This window comes from Camelus dromedarius, chromosome 24 (assembly GCF_036321535.1).
Source record: "Camelus dromedarius isolate mCamDro1 chromosome 24, mCamDro1.pat, whole genome shotgun sequence".
Taxonomy (NCBI): Eukaryota; Metazoa; Chordata; class Mammalia; order Artiodactyla; family Camelidae; genus Camelus; species Camelus dromedarius.
Window position 1 is genome coordinate 23480157 of NC_087459.1, and position 18053 is coordinate 23498209.

Here is an 18053-nt window from a genome sequence, read left to right on the forward strand (position 1 = left end):
TATGGTGATGCCTCCAAAGGCGTATCTCCAACTCCCACTGCCTTCCTGAGCTCCAGATTCATAAACCAGTCACCTACTTGGTATCTCCAATCGCATGAGCAGAAGTCAAGTCACACTTCCCATGTCCAAAGTAGAATTCTCAAATCTCTCCCCAAATCTGTTTTCCAGTCTTCTTCAGCCCAATAAATGGCAAGACATTCACTCATATGTTTCCATCTGAAACCTGGTTGTCTCCTTGGATTACCTCCAATGAAAATCTCTGTCCTCTTTTCTCCATCTCATTGCACTCACCCTAGTTGGAATTGCTATTACTTCCTACCTGAACTATCCTCCAAACTGGACTCCTTGCTTCACTCTTGCTCCCGACAGCCCAACCTACAACAGCAAACAGAATGATTTCTAAAAATATAAACCAGAGCATGACATTCCCCTAGATCAAATCTCCGGTGGCTTCCATGACTACTGACATTAGTTTCCTAGGGCTGTCATAACGAAGTCTTACAAATTGGATGGCCTCAAACAGCAGGAATTTATTCTCTCACAGTTCTGGAGGCTAGAAAGTCTGAAATCATGGTGCTTGGCAGGTCCAAGCTCTGAAGGCTCTAGGGAAGAATCCATCCTTGCCTTTTCATAGCTTCCGGAGATTGCTGGCAATTCTGGGTGTTCCTTGGCTTGTCAATGCATTCCTCCAATCTCTGCCTCTGCCCTTCCACAGCCTCCTTCCCTCTGTGTCTGTCTGCGTCTCTGTGTCTCTCCTCCCCTCGCAAGGACACCAGTGATCTTGGACTTACGGCATGCCCTAGCCGAGCAAGGCCTCATTTTAACTAATTTCATTCACAAAGACCCTATTTCCACATAAGGTCACCTTCTAAGATTCCAGACAGAATTTCAACCTACATTTGGAATAAATCTCAAATTCTTTATCATTGCCCACAGTTCTGCATCCTCGAGTTCTGACTTACCTTTCCAGCCTCTTCACATCATTTGCCAGTATCTCTGATCAGTTCCTAAATAAAGCCAAGCTCGTTCCAAACTCAGGGCATTTTAAGGAATATTCTTTCTGTCGGGATAGTTTTCCTGCAGATGTTTGCCTTGCTGGCTCCATCCTCCCCTCCCCTCCTTCCTCAGTGGACCTTCTCTAAAGTACACCCTCACTTCCAGCTACTCCCAATATCAGCACCCTGTTTATTTACTTCAAATACATTTACTTATCACAATCTACAATGATCTTGTATTTGCTTTTCCCCAGTTTATTATGTCTCCCATTACAATCTCAGCATCCCATATAGTACCTGGTAAATGGGAGCTATTCAGTGAGTATTTACTGAGTGAATGAAATTCAGATGAGTACAGGACTGAGTCATGCCCACCTGTTGTAACTCCCACAGCACCTGCCCAAGGCTATCTACATAGCCCTTGAAAACGTTGGTTGAAATCAATTAACTAATCAATTCCATCCATTTTTCCCAAACCATAATGTATACTTACACAAGAATTCTCCTGATCAGGATTTGTAAGACAAAAACAATGGCTCCAATTCTGCCATCAGGGTTCCAAATATTTATTAAGAATTATGTATCTAGCACAGCACAGTCCCAGACTTAATCAAACTTCTGATGATCAGAAATTGCTCAAGCAGACTCACATGTAAAGTGGGACCATATTCACCACAATGCTGAGAATCCTGGCATGTTTAACTTCTTCAAGGTTATGTTATGAAATAGGACCGTGCTACTAAAAATTTCACTGTGTCCATAAAACATTGGAGAGTTCTGGAGAGCTCAGTTTTATCTTCAAGGGTCGAGGATACAGCAGGTGCTGCCCAGGAGGCATATCACGTTACTTCATCATCGCAATATGGACCGTTAAAGGAATTTTCAAGGGATAATAATTTGCTGTACATCTACTTCAAGCAATTTTGTATTTATTTATTCAATTGAATTATTTATGTTATTCATAATGAAATGAAACACAAACAGCATTGGTTCCATCATGTCTTCCTTTGCCTTCATTTGGCTTGCTATGTATGGCTATTTTTATGCAAATGAGGTTATGATGACATTAAACATTTTCAACTGATTTTCCAAGAACAAATACGTTCTCTCCATATGCCCCGGTCTTCTTTTTGCTGCATCCGTCCTCAAAGTTCTGTTGGCTGATCATCAGCATTTCTTCTAAATTCACTCTGAGGACGTTCCATCTGTAATACTGATGAGCCTGTCTCCCTTCGCCGTGCACGTGCAACACTCCCATTAATACCTGCATTTAGCCCGTTTCTCCCATTCCACCAGAAGCTTTATTTATCCCTCCAGCTCTTAGGGCGCTGTAAATCTCACCTTGTTACAAAGCATCTTGGCATCCCATGCGGCCACTTTGGGGGGTGTTTACTCACAGAGCAAAAACAACAAACTCCACACATAAAAAAGGTGTTGTGACTATAGACATTGGCTCTATTGATTATATTCAGGGCTTTCTTGTAGGTGGTGGTGGTGTGTGTGTGTGTGTGTGTGTGTGTGTGCGCGTGCATGCGCACTGCCTGAGTCTGTTTTATCTCAGGGTGCACTGCTAGAATGAGGGGCACAGGGGGACTGGGCAGGCGGGATAATTCCCTAGAAATATGAAGGTTGCAGGCTCCACGCCTAGAGTCCCCAGTAACAGGCATTATGGGAATTTCTGAGAATTGCACGAGGTGAAGTACTCTCCTACGGTTCTCAAGTGCTGACAATCCTTGCGTAAAGTAATCAAAGGGCTACAGAAGCAACAACCACCACTGCTGGAAATCAAATCCCAGCATGGCTTGGATTTAAGCTTATAAATCAAGAATTCCATTTTCTATAGTCGCTTCTGCATCTGGGGAAACTGAATCTGGAATTCAATGACCCTGCAGGTTGTAAACAGGCCACAGAGCAGACCCACTTGCGTATACGGGACATGGTTCACGTTGGCTTCTATCTACTGTTTCCAAATTCCCCATGCAAGAAATTGAAACTTGTCCAGAAAGCTCTCTAGAATAGAAACGGAGGGACATCTTTCCTGCAGCCTCACTGTAATGCATTTAGATGTGAATCTTTTCGGGTCCCAATAAAAGATTAAATTAACTTTGCTGATTCATAAACTTTGGGGCAGCTAGGCTGGCACTATGTCTAGGAGAAGCAGGAATCCTTTCTTGAAAATTAGCGAAGTCTTTGACCTCCATTATATCAAACAGCATCCCGGCTTCATTTTTATCTTTCTCCTCTACGTTTGAAACATCCCAGAGAGTTTCAACCATTTGATGGGGTATAATGAAATTCAAAAAGGAAAATCATTCTAAAGGAGGTTGATTTCTATTCATTTTCATTTACTAAATAAACAGATGCCTTTGAGAATATGGGATGGAAAGGAACACGTCAGAGAGAGGGAAGGGAGGTGAGGTCAAACAACCACAAAGCAAAGGAACTTCTCAAGCATGGGAACCCCTGCCCTGTCCTGACCCTCATTTTCTCTTCTGCCGCTTCCATGGGTAATAGACGGTGAAAGTCTCAGAAAACAGCAGGACCTCAGGATGCTCCAAATTTAAAAATAAGAATCACTCATGGAGTTTGTGAACAAAAAGGAGATTTACAGCCCTGTGCTGGTCGACCCGCTCTGTAGCTGGGCCAAGACCTGGCATTTTTAACCAGCAGCCTTGGTGATTCAAATGCAAGGAGCATGCTTCCTGAAAGATGAAGGCCCACTGGTTCTCAGTCTTTTGAGACACTGGGGTTACCTGGAGAGCTTGTTGAAAAGAAATTCATACTGATGCTTGAGCCCTACTCCAGGGGTTCTGATTTGATCACTACCAGCAGGCCATCCATGTGCGTATGCATGGGCCTGCAGGCATGGTACGTCTGCACTCCGGGGTGGAGTCTGGGCCTCCCTAAGTTAAAAGGTCCCCAGGGGACTTCAATGCAAGGTGAAGGCTGAGAACCTGTGTTAGGCTTTCCCAAGAACCGCCCGTGCAGGGAGACGAGGGACCTTGAAGCAAGTAAGGATGCAGGCCCTATACTGCATTTCACTTTTGCAACATCTGACACTTTTACCCCAAGAACATTTCAGACCCCCGTTTGAATCATCATATGTATTTCAAGATTCCCATATTTTCATCACCGGCAGGAAATGATGAAAACTGAGTCATTTACCTCTTGGCTACAATGGTATCAGGTGTGGAGACAGGAGGAGACTGAGGCAACAAAGCGTTGTCCAAGGGCTGCCCAGACCCCAGCGACACCCCGGAGGATAAAGCAGGACTTCCTGCGCCCTCTCCCAGCTGCCCCGCCCCCACCAACAGTTGGCTCCGCAGGCCCAGCCAAACTCCACATTCCAGCAGCTTCACAGAAAGTCTCCAACATCAAACACAGGCATTCTGCAGCCATGGCCTCAGCTGAACAATCCTCGCTCTTCTGAAACTCCCCTTACCATCTCAGAGGTTCCCAACAGGAGGAATTCATTCACACAAAGCAGTGAAGACTGCAGACCAGGAGCTCCAGAGAGCCCAGCAACCTATATCTTTTTTTTAAATAATGTATTTTATTTAAGTCAATACATCTAAAATATCATTTCAATTTGTAATAAATATAAATAAGTATTAATAAGAGATTTTATTCTTTTATTCCCCCTAAGGCATCTAAATCTTTTGCTATTAAAGCACATCTCAATCAGGATATTAAATTTTCAGCAAAATGGAAGTCAGAGATGTGGACCAGCCCACCTGGGTCCCTTCCTCCAGGGGGCAAGTTGGGTAACTAAGGTGTGTGTATGCAAATCCAAGAACATGTCATCTCCTCTGAGAAGCCCTCCCTGATGTCCTTTCATCCTCCGCAATCGAGGTGGCCTTTCCCTCAGGAAAGGGAGTCAGACTGGCTGGCCAGCAACCTACATTTTAAACAAGCTCCGAAGACTTCCCTTTGAGAAACACTCCAAAATGTGTGGGGGTTTTTTTGTTTTTTAATATTCAGACATTTTCATGGAAAGGATTATTTTAATATGGGGGGAAAAATCATTTCAATTTCTGAAAAAGTAAGGTCACGCATCATACTCCATTTTCGGTCTGACCACTAACGACAGTGGCAAAACAGAAGTGGCCCACCAGCTGTCACAAAGTCTCCTGTGCCTGCGGGACCCCCGTCTGACCTTCCTCAACATGGGAGCTGGCGTGAATCCCAAGGCTGAGCCTTCTCATCAGGCCCAGAAGTGCCTCAGGAAGCGAACGTTCCTTCCTGGGCACACGTCACAGCCTGGTGCCTGTCTCGGGCTGGGTCCCCTGGAATTTCGTGCTGATCTGGGGACAAGGGAATGCTCATTACCTTAGATTTGAATTCTCCATATTGGAGTCAGACATACAGGTGTACCCCACGTTTCATTCTGGGAGATACTTTCCCGAAGATTCTGTCATTCAATCCTGCACGGTGTTTTAAGGATATGGGGTATGTATGGTAAAGGAGCTTCTATAAAATAATCACAGTGAACATTTATCAATCAGATGTTGTTAATACACGAGAAGGTCTTAGAGTAATGCCTGGAATACTATTCTATGCAGTTTACATGTAATCAGCGAGGAGTTCACATGTTAGCCCTCACAACAATCCTGGGAAGTCGATATCCTTAGATCACCGTTTTCTTTATGAGGAGAGGAGGCGCAGAAAGGTTAGATAACTTGCCAAAGGCTGCACAGCTAGCGAGAGGCAAAGCTGGGATTAGAACTCAGACAGATGTCTAAATCTGTGCTCTTGACCTCCGTGAAAAACTCTCTTATTAAGGTTTTAAAGTGACCCAGACATGTGCTTTAGACCCAGGGAACCCACAAAAGCGGGATCAATATTGACCCACAAATACTTCAGGAATTATTACCCTCACATATTAAAAGGGAGGGCACCCCCACCCCATGCAGATTTCCCACCCCTCTCCCAGCCCACAGCTGGGTGAGGACCAGCACCAGCCAAAGAAGTTCTTCCTGGTTAAGCCTCTAGGTTAAATCCACTCTATGGCAAGACATTTCCCAAACCCAATAACACTCCAGTATTTACCTTCCTGAGTTTTACCAAAATCACAAAACAAAACAAACAAAATAATATCCCTTAAAGAGGGTTTCAACTATATCACACTGTATACTAGGAGGTCTTAATGGGCAAGGGTCAAATTCAGGCTACAGCCCCTTTGGGAGTTGGAAGGGGTAAAAGGGAGCAAGAGAAGAAAACCAAAGAGGTAAACACACACAAGTACACACAGGCATGCACACACAAACACACACGCACACACAAACACCTAGGCGTGCGTGCATGCACACACATGCACCTCCCCAAAGAAACTGTCCCATCGCTAACACTTGGAATTTTCTCTCCTTCTGGTAATACCAGCACGGCATAGAAAGTTCCATCCCACAGTTATGGACAGATAGGCGGGGCAGGGCCTGAGGAGGCAACTATGTGACGGGAAGTACACAGGCCTGGAAGATGCACACACAGCTGGGTTTGCAGCCGGGCTCCCACCCTGATGGGCCATGTGACCCCGGGTAGATCGCTCTGCCCCTGCAAACGTCCCTCCCCTCATTTACAACACAGAGATGGCCCTAGCTACTTCAGAAAGCGGTTAAATTTAAATGAGATCAATAAAACATGCGGCCCAGTGACAAAAACATTAAAGGCAGTCAATAAGAGGGAATAATTATCATGGTGAGTGATTCACAGACATTCCCAAGCAGGTACCTACTTATTATTTCAACCCACAAGGATTTACTGGATGGCGACCCTCTCTGCCCACGTCTGCGCAAGAGAAAGTTGGACACAGGACACCTGATCTTCCTGCAAGCCCTTTTACTCTATTTGAAGACCGACCTGTGAGACACAGGATATCTACTGTCGGAGGAACAATTCAGATTAAAAAAAAAAAAAAAGCCTCATCACAACTATAATGATCAAACATGTCCCTTTCCCAGGGGAGGGCAGACGTGAGTTGGGTCTTGACCAATGAGTGGATGTGTTCCACTAAATGATAACATCAAAACTCTCACCCACGCAACTCACCCATGCACACGACTCAACCTAAACACCCTCTGGATTTGGATGATTCTGAAGCTCTGTGGTCCAGCCAGACACCACTCCTAACCTCCAGACCTAAAGATGCAGCTGTCCACTGGACATGACATAAAGATGGTGCACAGATGTCTCACACCGTATGTGCCCGAAGCAGACATTGTTGGAACATAACAGCTTAGAATGCGTGGCAAAAAAAAAAAAAAAAAAAAAAGAGAGAGAGAGAGAGAGACTTTGTGAGTGAAGCAAAATGAATTCCAGAGAAACCTGACATCTGGATTTATAAGCAGGAGGCCAAAGGAGGAATTGAAGATAACAGCAGTAGAAACTGCCCATAAATTACCCACATGGTCTGGGAGGAGGAGGCAAGCCATAAAATGTGTGCAGGGATCCCAGCTGTGGCTTTAATAAGCTCAGACAGATTTCGGGGCTGCTAGGTGTTCCCTCCCCTACATTATGCGCTAGGTGGGCAAGCAGATCTTTAACATGCCATGATATGATACAGAATGATATACCTCGGCAAGGGAAATGAGGGAGGCTTTATAAAGCCTCACGGGGCTTCCAGTATCTCCAAACATCACTCCTCGCTCGCACGTACATAGTCTAACAAATAAAGCCAGGCAGATTCCTCCCAGGGTTCCCCAAGAAAACTGTAACTATGGGGAACCCTGGACAAGCGGAAAGGCTACCTTGCCCACAGAACATGAACCTCTCTGCATGATTCTCTCCCCAGGTAAATGCAATCACTTCCACTGTCTCCCAAGCTAGAAGCTTCTGATTGCCCCACTTCTCCGCTATCCGATTAAGTGACTCATCTTGCTGATTCTTAGAAAGTTTTTCTTGAATCTAGCCCTTCTGCCCCATTCCCGCTTAGCCCTCGCTTTGTTGCAGAGAAGTCACTTCTGTGAAAGGAATAGGATAATAACAAAGCACTGATGGTATGATCAGAAGTCTTTCTCTTCTATCAGGCAATGCCCAGTACATCATGGGTGTCCCACCAGTGGGTGGGCAGAGAATAGACTTATCTAGCCATCCTGCTACCAGCCTCCAATGCCTCTAACCTGATCTCCATCCATGTTCTTGCCACAACTAACCATTATTTTTTTGAAGAAATCGTAACAATAATACCACTTTGCCTCAAGTCCTTCATTGGCACCCACTGCCAACGATGAACGTCCCCACCCAACACAGCGATGGCAGGCAGGTGCTTCCTGATCTGCAACCTCTCTCCCCTCCAATCTCGTCTTCCACAATTCACTCCAGAAACTCTATGACCCAACCCAGTGTTTCTGGGCAGTTCCCCTGTCTCCAAATCCAAGAACTCTTTCAGTCCTCCGTGTGCTGTTCTCTCTCTCAAATGCCCTGCATTCTCGTTAGAGAGAGAATTCCCACTCACCACTAAGACCAAGGTCGCCCCTGCCCTGCCCTCTGACTCTCCCAGCACTGCGCATCCTCTTACATTTCTAAGGTCCTCTAGAAACAACTCGAAGGATTGCAAAGCGCCACCTGCCTCCCCTATGCTCTTTGATTTCCTAGGGGACCAAGACGTGCCTTCTTCCTCTCCACACCTTTGGCAGTGACTGGCAGAATGGGGACTTTGGCCAAAAATCATTTTCAATGATTTTTAAAAAACAAAGAAAGAAAGGAAAAGAAAATGAAAAAAATATATAGACCAAAGAAATAGCACAGAGCCTTGAAAACAAGTCCGCTTACACATAAAAAGCCCAAAATGTATTACATTGAACACCTCCAAATAAGAGAGAAGAGTTATTTACAAAATAATTTTGGAAAAGCTGCTTTGAAAAAAAAGTGGACAGATATTTTAAACAAAAGACACATACCTTGGACCATATTTCAAAATAAACTCTAGATGATGGAGAAGTGAAACAGGAAAGTCATGGAAAAGGAACACAAAACAGCAGAGTATTTTTAAGTAATTGTAGGGGTGATATCTTTCTCTGCTTTAAAGTGGTGAAGAAATGAAAATGGACAGCTGGAGGTCATACAAATTTAAAATATCTGCCCAGCGGAAGAAAAAAAATCACAGAATTAAAATAAGACAGAAAACATGTTTGAAAGCCATTTGCATGAAATATGGCAAACATATGGTTAATCCCACTACCACCTAAAAATTCATTCATATTTATAAAAGAAACAAATGTTTCAAGAGTAGTATAATAATAACACAATAAGAATTAAAGCAACTTGAGGTTGCATACAAAATTGAAATGAGATGAACTGCAATTTAAATGCTCTGAACTTGAGACAATGTTTTGGGAGCATCACAAGAAGGATGCTGCTCACAGTGGGGAGGGGGCATGTACTTTCCCCTGGGCTTGGACTGCACGGGGAGGAAGGAAACTGCTCTGGCCCCAGACAGCTGCCTCCCTCCACATCCCCTGGGCTCAAATATCTGACAAGCAACTTCTACGGGCAAAGTACTTGTCACTCTGTGATGGCAAGGATTAATTTGCAATTAACAAAGGTTAATTTGGTAACTTCGGCTGTGGAGCCCAGAATTTACAATGGTATCTCTGGGTACCATGTATGGCCTGTGGGCAAGCTCTCAGCTTCATCTGTAATTTCACCTTCAAGTTCATCCTCCCTAGAGCTGCCAGAATAATCTAAAAAGGCAGATGTGGTCACGTCATTCAGCCTGGTTCCCCAACTCTTTCTCCCATCATAGTTTTACCTTTCCTATCTTGCATTTAATTTTGCAATATAGATTTACATTTATTGCCTAGTCAAACATTTATTTTATTAACACAAAATATATACAGTCTCATCCCATTTCTGTAATCTGAATGGTCCTGAATAAGTCATTATGCTACTATTCCCTGATGGTTAAATTTTAGACATTTTCAATGGGTTTTCTGTTTCTGACCATGAAGATTTCATTTTCTTATACTACCTACACCTCACACACACATTTCATCTCCTCTTTCTTCCAATGCAGTCAGACCATAATTTGTGGTTTAATCACTATTCAGTATTTACATTCATATGACAATATTGTTCACAGCTGAACCACAGAGTGTGTGAAATTGCAATTCCTCTCCTGAGGAACTTTTGTTTTTTTCTTGTACTAACAATTGCTTTCCTTTTTCACAAGCCTTTTGTGTGTGTGTGTGTGTGTGTGTCTGGCCCTAATCCAGTGCCAAACAACCTGAAAGAATGGTAAATTTTGTTGTTGTTGCTTGCAAAGGCAACAAAAGCAAAAATGAGTAAGGGGGACTAAACTTGTTTCTGCACAGCAAAGGAAACCATCAACAAAATGAAAAGGAGAAAATATTTGCAAATCATAAATCTGATAAGAGGTTAATATTCAAAATATATAAATTCATACAACTCAACTGCAAAACAAACAAACAAAAAAACCAATCTGATTTTAAAAGTGAGCAGAGGGGATCTGTAGAGACATTTTCTTAAAGAAGATATACAGATGGCCAACAGGTCCATGAAAAGATGCTCAACATCACTAATTATCAGGGAAATGGAAATAAAAAGCACAATGAGGTATCACCTCACACCTGTCAGAATGGCTATTAACAAAAAGACTAGAAATAACAAGTGTTGGCAAGGATGTGGAGAAAAGAGAACCCAGTGCACTGCTGGTAGCAATGTAAATTGGTGCAGCCACTATGGAAAACAGTGTGAATGTTCCTCTAAAAATTAAAAATAGAACTATCATATGATCTAGCAATTCCATTTCTGGGTATTTACTTGAAAAAAAAAACCCACTAATTCAAAAACATATACGCAACCTCCCATGTTCACTGCAGCATTTTTACAATAGCTAAGATATGGAAACAAACTAAGTGTCCATGGATGGATGAATGGATAAAGAAATTTGCAACAACATGAATGGACTCCTCGAATGCATTATTCTAAGTGAAATAAGTCAAACACAGAAACAAATACCAAAAGATCTCATGTATATGTGGCCTGTTAAAAAACATGCAAACAAACCCAACCTCATTGATAGAACAGATCATAGTTGCTAGGTGTGAGGGGGTTGGAGTGGGCCAAATGGACGAAGAGAGTCAAAAGGTACAAACTCCAATTATAAAATAATTAAGTCACTGGGATGTAATGTACATTGTGATGACTGCTATTAGTAATAACACGTTGCATGTTTGAAAATTGCTGAGAGAGTAGACGTTAAAGTTCTCATTACAAGGAAAAAAAGTTCTGTAATTATGTATGGTGATGGATGCTAGCTAGACTTATTGTGGTGTATACAAACTTTGAATCATTATGTTATACACCTGAAATCAATATAATGTTATGTGTCAACTATTCCTCAGTTTAAAAACATCTCTTTAATGCAGTAAGAACACTAGATAATCAGGTAATTCTATCCTCTGGCCCCCTTTGGAGACATACCTCCTATATCCCTCCATCTTCCTGTTCCAGTGCGGAAGGGTTGATCTCTTGGCCCCCTACACAGCTGTCACCCTGCAGTGTTACCCTGAAACATCACTTCATCATCTTTCTGGGATCTGTTGTTGATACTCTCCTGTTTGAACCCCCTGCTTCCTCAATCCTAGTCTCATTCTCTTTCTTAACTTACTCCCTTGTTTTATTGGAGCATATCCTTGAGTAGCTTCCTGAAAACAAGGAACGCAAGGAGGGTAAGACTGTTGAGACCCTACGTAAATGTGATGTATTTACTCTGTGCTTACTCTTGGCACAAAGTTTTCTGTGGTTGACCATAGCATTCTAAGTTGAAAATAATTTTTTCAACTTGTCTCCTAGTTTTTAACATTGCTGCTGAGAAACCCAATACCAACTTATTTGATCCATATTTTCTCTCTGAAAGCTTTTAGGACTTTCTCTTCATTCCAAGCTGTTGTGAAATTTTACATTTACATTTTGTGATGTGGGTTTAAACATTTATTTTTTCTTTTCACCCATCACGTAGGCACTGGGTGGGATATTCTAATTTGAAAGCTTATGGCCTCTAGTTCTGGGAAATTTTCTTGTATCATTTGTTTGATAATTTCTTTCTCTCTCTTCTCTGTCCTATTTCTGATACTCCTCTTACTTGATGTTGGATCTGCTGGACTGATCAAATTCCTTTTTAATCTTTTCTCTCCTATTTTTCATTTTTTCCAATTTTTCAGAAGATTTCCTCAATGTTATCTTTCTTTTAGTGAATAAAATGCTATTTATCCAGCCTTTCATTGCATTATTTACTTCTATCTTATTTCTAACTTCCCAGGTTTCTTTTTTAGTCTCTGATTATTACTTTAACAAAGCATTTGATTCTCGTTTTGTGAATAAAACAAAACATTCCATGAACCCTCTACGATGTTAACCATAGTTTTAAAGTTTGTGATCTGTTTCTTCCAAATGCCTTGTCTGTTGGTGCAGTTGTTGCTAAGGCCTTTTATAACAGAGATGCTCCTGAAGTGTCTAGGGGTACTGGTTCTCCTTTCTCACTTTAGAGTAAGACAGCTCTGTGTAGACAGCTGGAGCCTTACTAATATTTAATGAGCAGAACCCAGTCGTTTCAGGGGTCAGGGGGCACTGTCAGATCTATTGGCCTTTTTCTTAGGCTGGATGGTTTCTTCAGAGTGGATTCTTCAAACTCTTGGCTACAGGAGTGTGAAAGCCTAGAGAGATAATGAGGCCGAGGGTGTTCCCATTTAGTACACAGCCGTGTCCTTTGTCATCTTATGAACTAAAGCCCAAGAGTTCATCTTCTCCAGAGACTAAACCTCCCATATTCCACCAGGTAGAGAAGGGCAGTCTCTAAATGTGCAAAGTTGGAGAAAGGCTCTGGGGACGCGGCTGCAATCCTTGTATTCAAATCTACCTCCCAGCCATCAGAGGTACCCAGAACTTCCAATTCCTGAGTCTCTGGGGTTCTGAGATGCGACGAGGCTACATTCTTCTGCTCTTCCCACCCCTTCTCATCATATAGGATGCTGGGTCTCAGCCTCACCCATTTGCTATGTCAATTACCATTTACCCATTCTCTTTCCACCTTCCAAAACTTTGTAGGTGTTTCTACCTGCTGTCGTAGCCTCACCTGTTTTTGTCCTTTATAGGCTGCCATCCTCTCTAGTCCTTTACTATCACCTCAGTAAAGTTTCCAGAGGGACTATAAATCTAAGTGGTACATTCGAGCCACCATGCTACACTACAGAGCTCCACTGGGCTATGCAATCTTCCCTGGGTGCGCCCTGTTTTTATTTGCATCCCCAACTCTGCTCTGGCTGTTTCCCTACCTAGTTGCCTTTCTCCCTCTCTCCTCTCTGCAATTTTCCAACCCTTAATGGGCCTTCAAGATTAAGCTTACACATCATCTCAAACCGGAAACTTTCCCAGAGCCTCCCTGTACATACTGTGTATGTCTCTGGCCTGACACATCCACACAGACCACAATGTGCTGGCCTGATCGGCCTGCACATCTGTCTCCCTCCCTGGACAGGAATTATGTAGGCAAAGACTGTCTTACCCAGTGTTCTGCCACTGTTGTGGGGAAAACCATCTGGCACATAATAGGTGCTCACTAATATTGTTCAACTGACCCATTTCCACTAAGCACCATGCGGGAAGCATCTTCATTCTCATAGGAGTGCAGAAAATACGGCTTTGTTTATTTGCCAAAGTCCGAATAAGAAAGTCTAATCAGAGAGCACCAGGAAATGAAAACAGCCAGATGTTTTTGAGAGAAAAAGTCCAGGAACACAAAATAGCTTCCAACAGGGGTGATGTATGTTTTCCTAGTGATTCAAAATGAATATATGCTTATTAGGCAGGGAGAGAGATTTAACAGGTTTCTCAGCTAATGCTGCAATTTTAAATCCATTTAAGATAATTTTCTTTATCTTGAATCTATTTTTCTCGGTAACCAGGATACTTAACTGATTTGTACAAAATCCATTTGCAAAAGAAATAATCTACTCGAAGCAAGGGCACACTCTAAATGGAAAAAGAGAGACATTACAAATCTCACAGAAAATGAAGAATCCGTTTGAGAAGCCAAGGAGGACTACTGCCTAGAAAATAAGATTTTTTCCCCCCAGCACTTTGACTTTACCACCAATCTCTCTTCTGTCTTTCACACGGAGAAAACAAATCATTCTTAAATCTGAGAGCACGGAACAAAGACCTCTCATAAACAAACCAAGATGCAAACAAACTGTTAAAAAGGTAAGACCCTCCAACAAAAGTGATATGTTGAAACAACTGTAGGCTGGACTTTCAACCTATCAGCCGGGAAAAGGATTTCTTAAATGCCAGTACTCAGTTCGGGGTGGGGGGTGCAGCGGTCTAGTTGTAAACTCCAATAGGAGTAGAAACTGCTAGGAACCTTCTGGAGGAAAATATCACTGTGTGCATCCAGAGCCTGCAAAAGTATTTTGGGGTCTACAGAAGTGTGGGTTAAGAAAGGAAATATCAAATCAATATACCTAAAGCTTTGAGTGGGTAGACATCAAAGTGTTATTTGTAAGAATGAAAAATTGGAAATAACCTAAATTTCCAACCACGGAAATAATTATCATAACTAATAATGTCAGAAAATGCTCATGAAATCATGTTAAATAAAAAAATAGAAGAAATATATCACATGCTCATAATCTCTGTAGAAAATAGACTTGAAGGCAAGATACTAAGAGTTTGCCAGTCACCGTCTCCAGGTAATGAGACCATGGTGACTTTTTAATTTACTTCAAAAAGTGTTGGTATTGAGGACCTTTCTATGTGTTTCTGTATTACTTTCATTAAAATTTAAAAATTGTATTTAGCTAACATTTCATAATCAACAGTACTGTTTGTTGATTACGGAGGAGACTAATGAGATGCATGCTCCCCCATTAGTTACAAGGAAGAAATGTCACAGCCACGGGTCTACACCCAACCATCTGTTGAAGTAAGCTCCTCTGAATGACCGAATCAGAACTTACTTGGTGGGACGATAATCCGGAATGGAACGATCCAGTGAGATTTTTTCACTGAGGTAGGAATTGTAGCCATACTTCTCATGAGGCCCCTTGGCTTTCTCCTCTTCAGCTGGGGAAAGGGTAGCAGGAAGGCCCCCTTTGCCCCGCCCACCGTAACCTTCAATGAGCCCAAGGGATTTGGATAAACCTAGAAAAAGGAGGGGGGAGAAAAAGAATTATTTGAAAATAACCATCTCAAGGTATGTCACTCAAGCTTAGATGCAGCTTCAGTGGAAATTTTAACATTACCCATCACATAAAAAATTACGTCCTCAGCTTACCAATATCGGGACACGCCCTGAACACATTCACATGGAGAGGAAGGTCAAAGCAACTGTGAGTTGCGAGGTTAAGGCTGGTTTCCAACGAAGAGCCGTTCCCCCTCCTTTTGGGAACTGGGGAGCACGGGGGTCTATAAAAGGGAGAGACTGCCAAAACCAGAGGACGTGTGGTCCAAGAAGGACCCACAAAAAGGAGAACAGACTGTCGCCCCTGCCTGCTCTCTTTTCTCTGTGGGCAATTACCACAAGGCTAGAGATGCCGGGTACCGCACAGAATAAGCAGAGCCAGCCACGAGGAACCGCCGACTGCAGGTGTTTTTGCTTCATCTGAACAGAGAATAATAAACAGATTGATTTTATCATCAGTTTAAAGTGTGTAACCGCCTGACACCGTTCTTTCCCTAATGGTTTTATTTAAATCTCATCTAAATGGCAAAAGGAAACATAAAATGTTTGAGAATAAACAACAGGGAAGAAAAACCCAAAAGGGTGATAGCTGTGCCAAGAAGAGTAGGAGGCCTCGGTGACAAGCCTCACTGAGCAATTGCGTGTTCCCAGGATGGTGGCAGCTTTATACCTATTGTTCCGTTACACGATCAACAGCTTGATGGGCAATTTTTAAATCCTACAGTTATGGGAGGTTTTACTTCTCGGCTTGAAAACTTTTGTTGTTAAGGGCGCTCATTCTCTTTCACTATTTCAAATGCTCAAGCTGCTCTTCCACCCTCAAGGGCACGCACACGCGCACGCGCACACGCACACGCACACACACACACACACCACTTTATCCACAGAAGTATCTTTGATGCCACCGGCAGGAAGAACATGGACCGGAGATGTAAACAGCATCCTCAGTTTTCATGGTGGGCAGCCCGCAGAACCTCGGAAGACCCTAACCTCCCAGGACAGCATCCTCAGGCAAGTCAAAGGCCAGCAAATCTGCTCCAGTCACAGGATGGTCCTCCACCCCGTTAATGGCAAGACTTGCATTCCCTTTCCTGCTTCTCTGAAAATAGACATCTATTTTCTGTGATACAAGATCAAAAAGCAAAGGCTGACCAAGCATCTCAGGGTTGGTCTCAAGTGAACATCATTTTTCTACCCAAGAATCTCTCCACTGTTCCCTGTGTTCTTCAGGAACCCTGACATCAACAGAGAGTTAGATGACTCCAACACTTCCTACCTGTTTTCTGGTCCTTAATCTCTCATTCCATGTCAATGTGCAATGGCCATTCCCATAAAATCACTTTCACTGTGCTCCAAAATCTACAAGAACGCTTCCCATGTCAAGAGCAAACATTTGTGCTGGGTTTTAAAATCACTTGTGATCGAACATCACTAGTGGGAGTGAAAAATGGTGTAGCTATTTTGGAAACTAGTTTAGTAGTTCTAGTAGGTATAGTTTTACCATCTGACCAGCAATTCCAGTGTTAGGTATATACCCACGAGAAAGGAAAAGATATGCCTAACTTGTACATAAATGTTCACAGAAGCACTATTCATATTAGAGAGATGTCTATCAACTGAAAAATGAATAAAACAAAATGTGGTATATCCATACAATGAAATATTATTTGGCAGTAAAAAAGAATGAAGGCCAGATCTTCCTCAACTTACAAAAGGGTTACATCCTGATAAACCCATCATAAGTTGAAAATATCATAAGGTGAAAATGCATTCAATACACTTAACCTCCAGAGCATCATAGCTGGGCCTCACCTACTTTAAACGTGCTCAGAACAATTACGTTAGCCTACAGCTGGGTGAACTCATCTAACACAAAGTGTGTTTTATAATAAAAAAAAAAAAACAAAGTGTTGAATATCTCATGTAATTTACTGAATGCAGTACTAAACACGAAAAACAGAATGGCTGCAAGTACGTTGTTGTTTCCCCTCACAGTCACTTGGCTGATGGGAGCGGTGGTTTGCTGCCACTGCCCAGGCTCGGGAGACACTATCATACTGCACACTGCTAGCCCAGGAAAAGATCAAGACTCAACATTTGACTTATGGTTTCTACTGAATGTGTATCATTTTTGCACTATCATAAAGTCAAAAAATCCCAAGTCAAACACCAATGTAAGTCAGTGATTGTCTGTAGTGATACACACTGCAGCACGGATGAACCTTGAAAACATTATGCCAAGTAAATAATGCTGGCCAGGAAAGACCACATATTGTATGATTCTATTTATCTGAAATGTACAGATGAGGCACAACTCTAGAGACAGAAAGTAGATTTGTATCTGCTTAGGGGTGGAGGGTATTCAGAGAGGAAATGGGGAATGACTGTTAATGTGTATTGAGTGTCTTTTTGGGTGATAGAAATGTTCTGGAATTAGACTGCAGTGATGTTTGCACAACTTGATGAATATACTAAAAGCCACTAAATTGTACACTTTAAGTGGATGAATGGTAGTGATGTGAAAATTATCTCAATAAAGCTATTTTTAAAAACACACTTGTGAAAGACAATTCTATTTCTAGCAAGATGGAAGCCTAAAACATGAAAAACCTTCCAGTAAAATACCTAGAAATTCTGAACAAAAAACATAAAAAATACGTTAAACATGTAGCTAAGCTTGCAGGAGAGAAAAGGTAACTCCCAGAGGTAAGTTACAATCAGAGCTGAGACTATATACACTGAGATGGGGTGAAGGATAAGTTGTTCATCAACTAAAGGTTGAAGTTTTAGAGCTCAAACATGCACAGAATCTGAGGCCTTTTGTATGCCTTAAATGTTGCATAATTTCTAGTTCTGAAGGC

General features: G+C 42.3%; 1 protein-coding gene across 1 annotated transcript in view; it reads right to left on the minus strand.

Annotated features, from left to right (window-relative positions):
• The window catches only part of GALNT17 (polypeptide N-acetylgalactosaminyltransferase 17), a 364793-nt gene that overhangs the window by 215850 nt on the left and 130890 nt on the right, over positions 1 to 18053 (minus strand). Inside the window, exon 2 of the mRNA XM_064478595.1 lies at positions 14969 to 15152. Within this exon, the coding sequence (XP_064334665.1) occupies positions 14969 to 15152 (184 nt within the window). The remainder of the gene's footprint in view (positions 1 to 14968; positions 15153 to 18053) is intronic.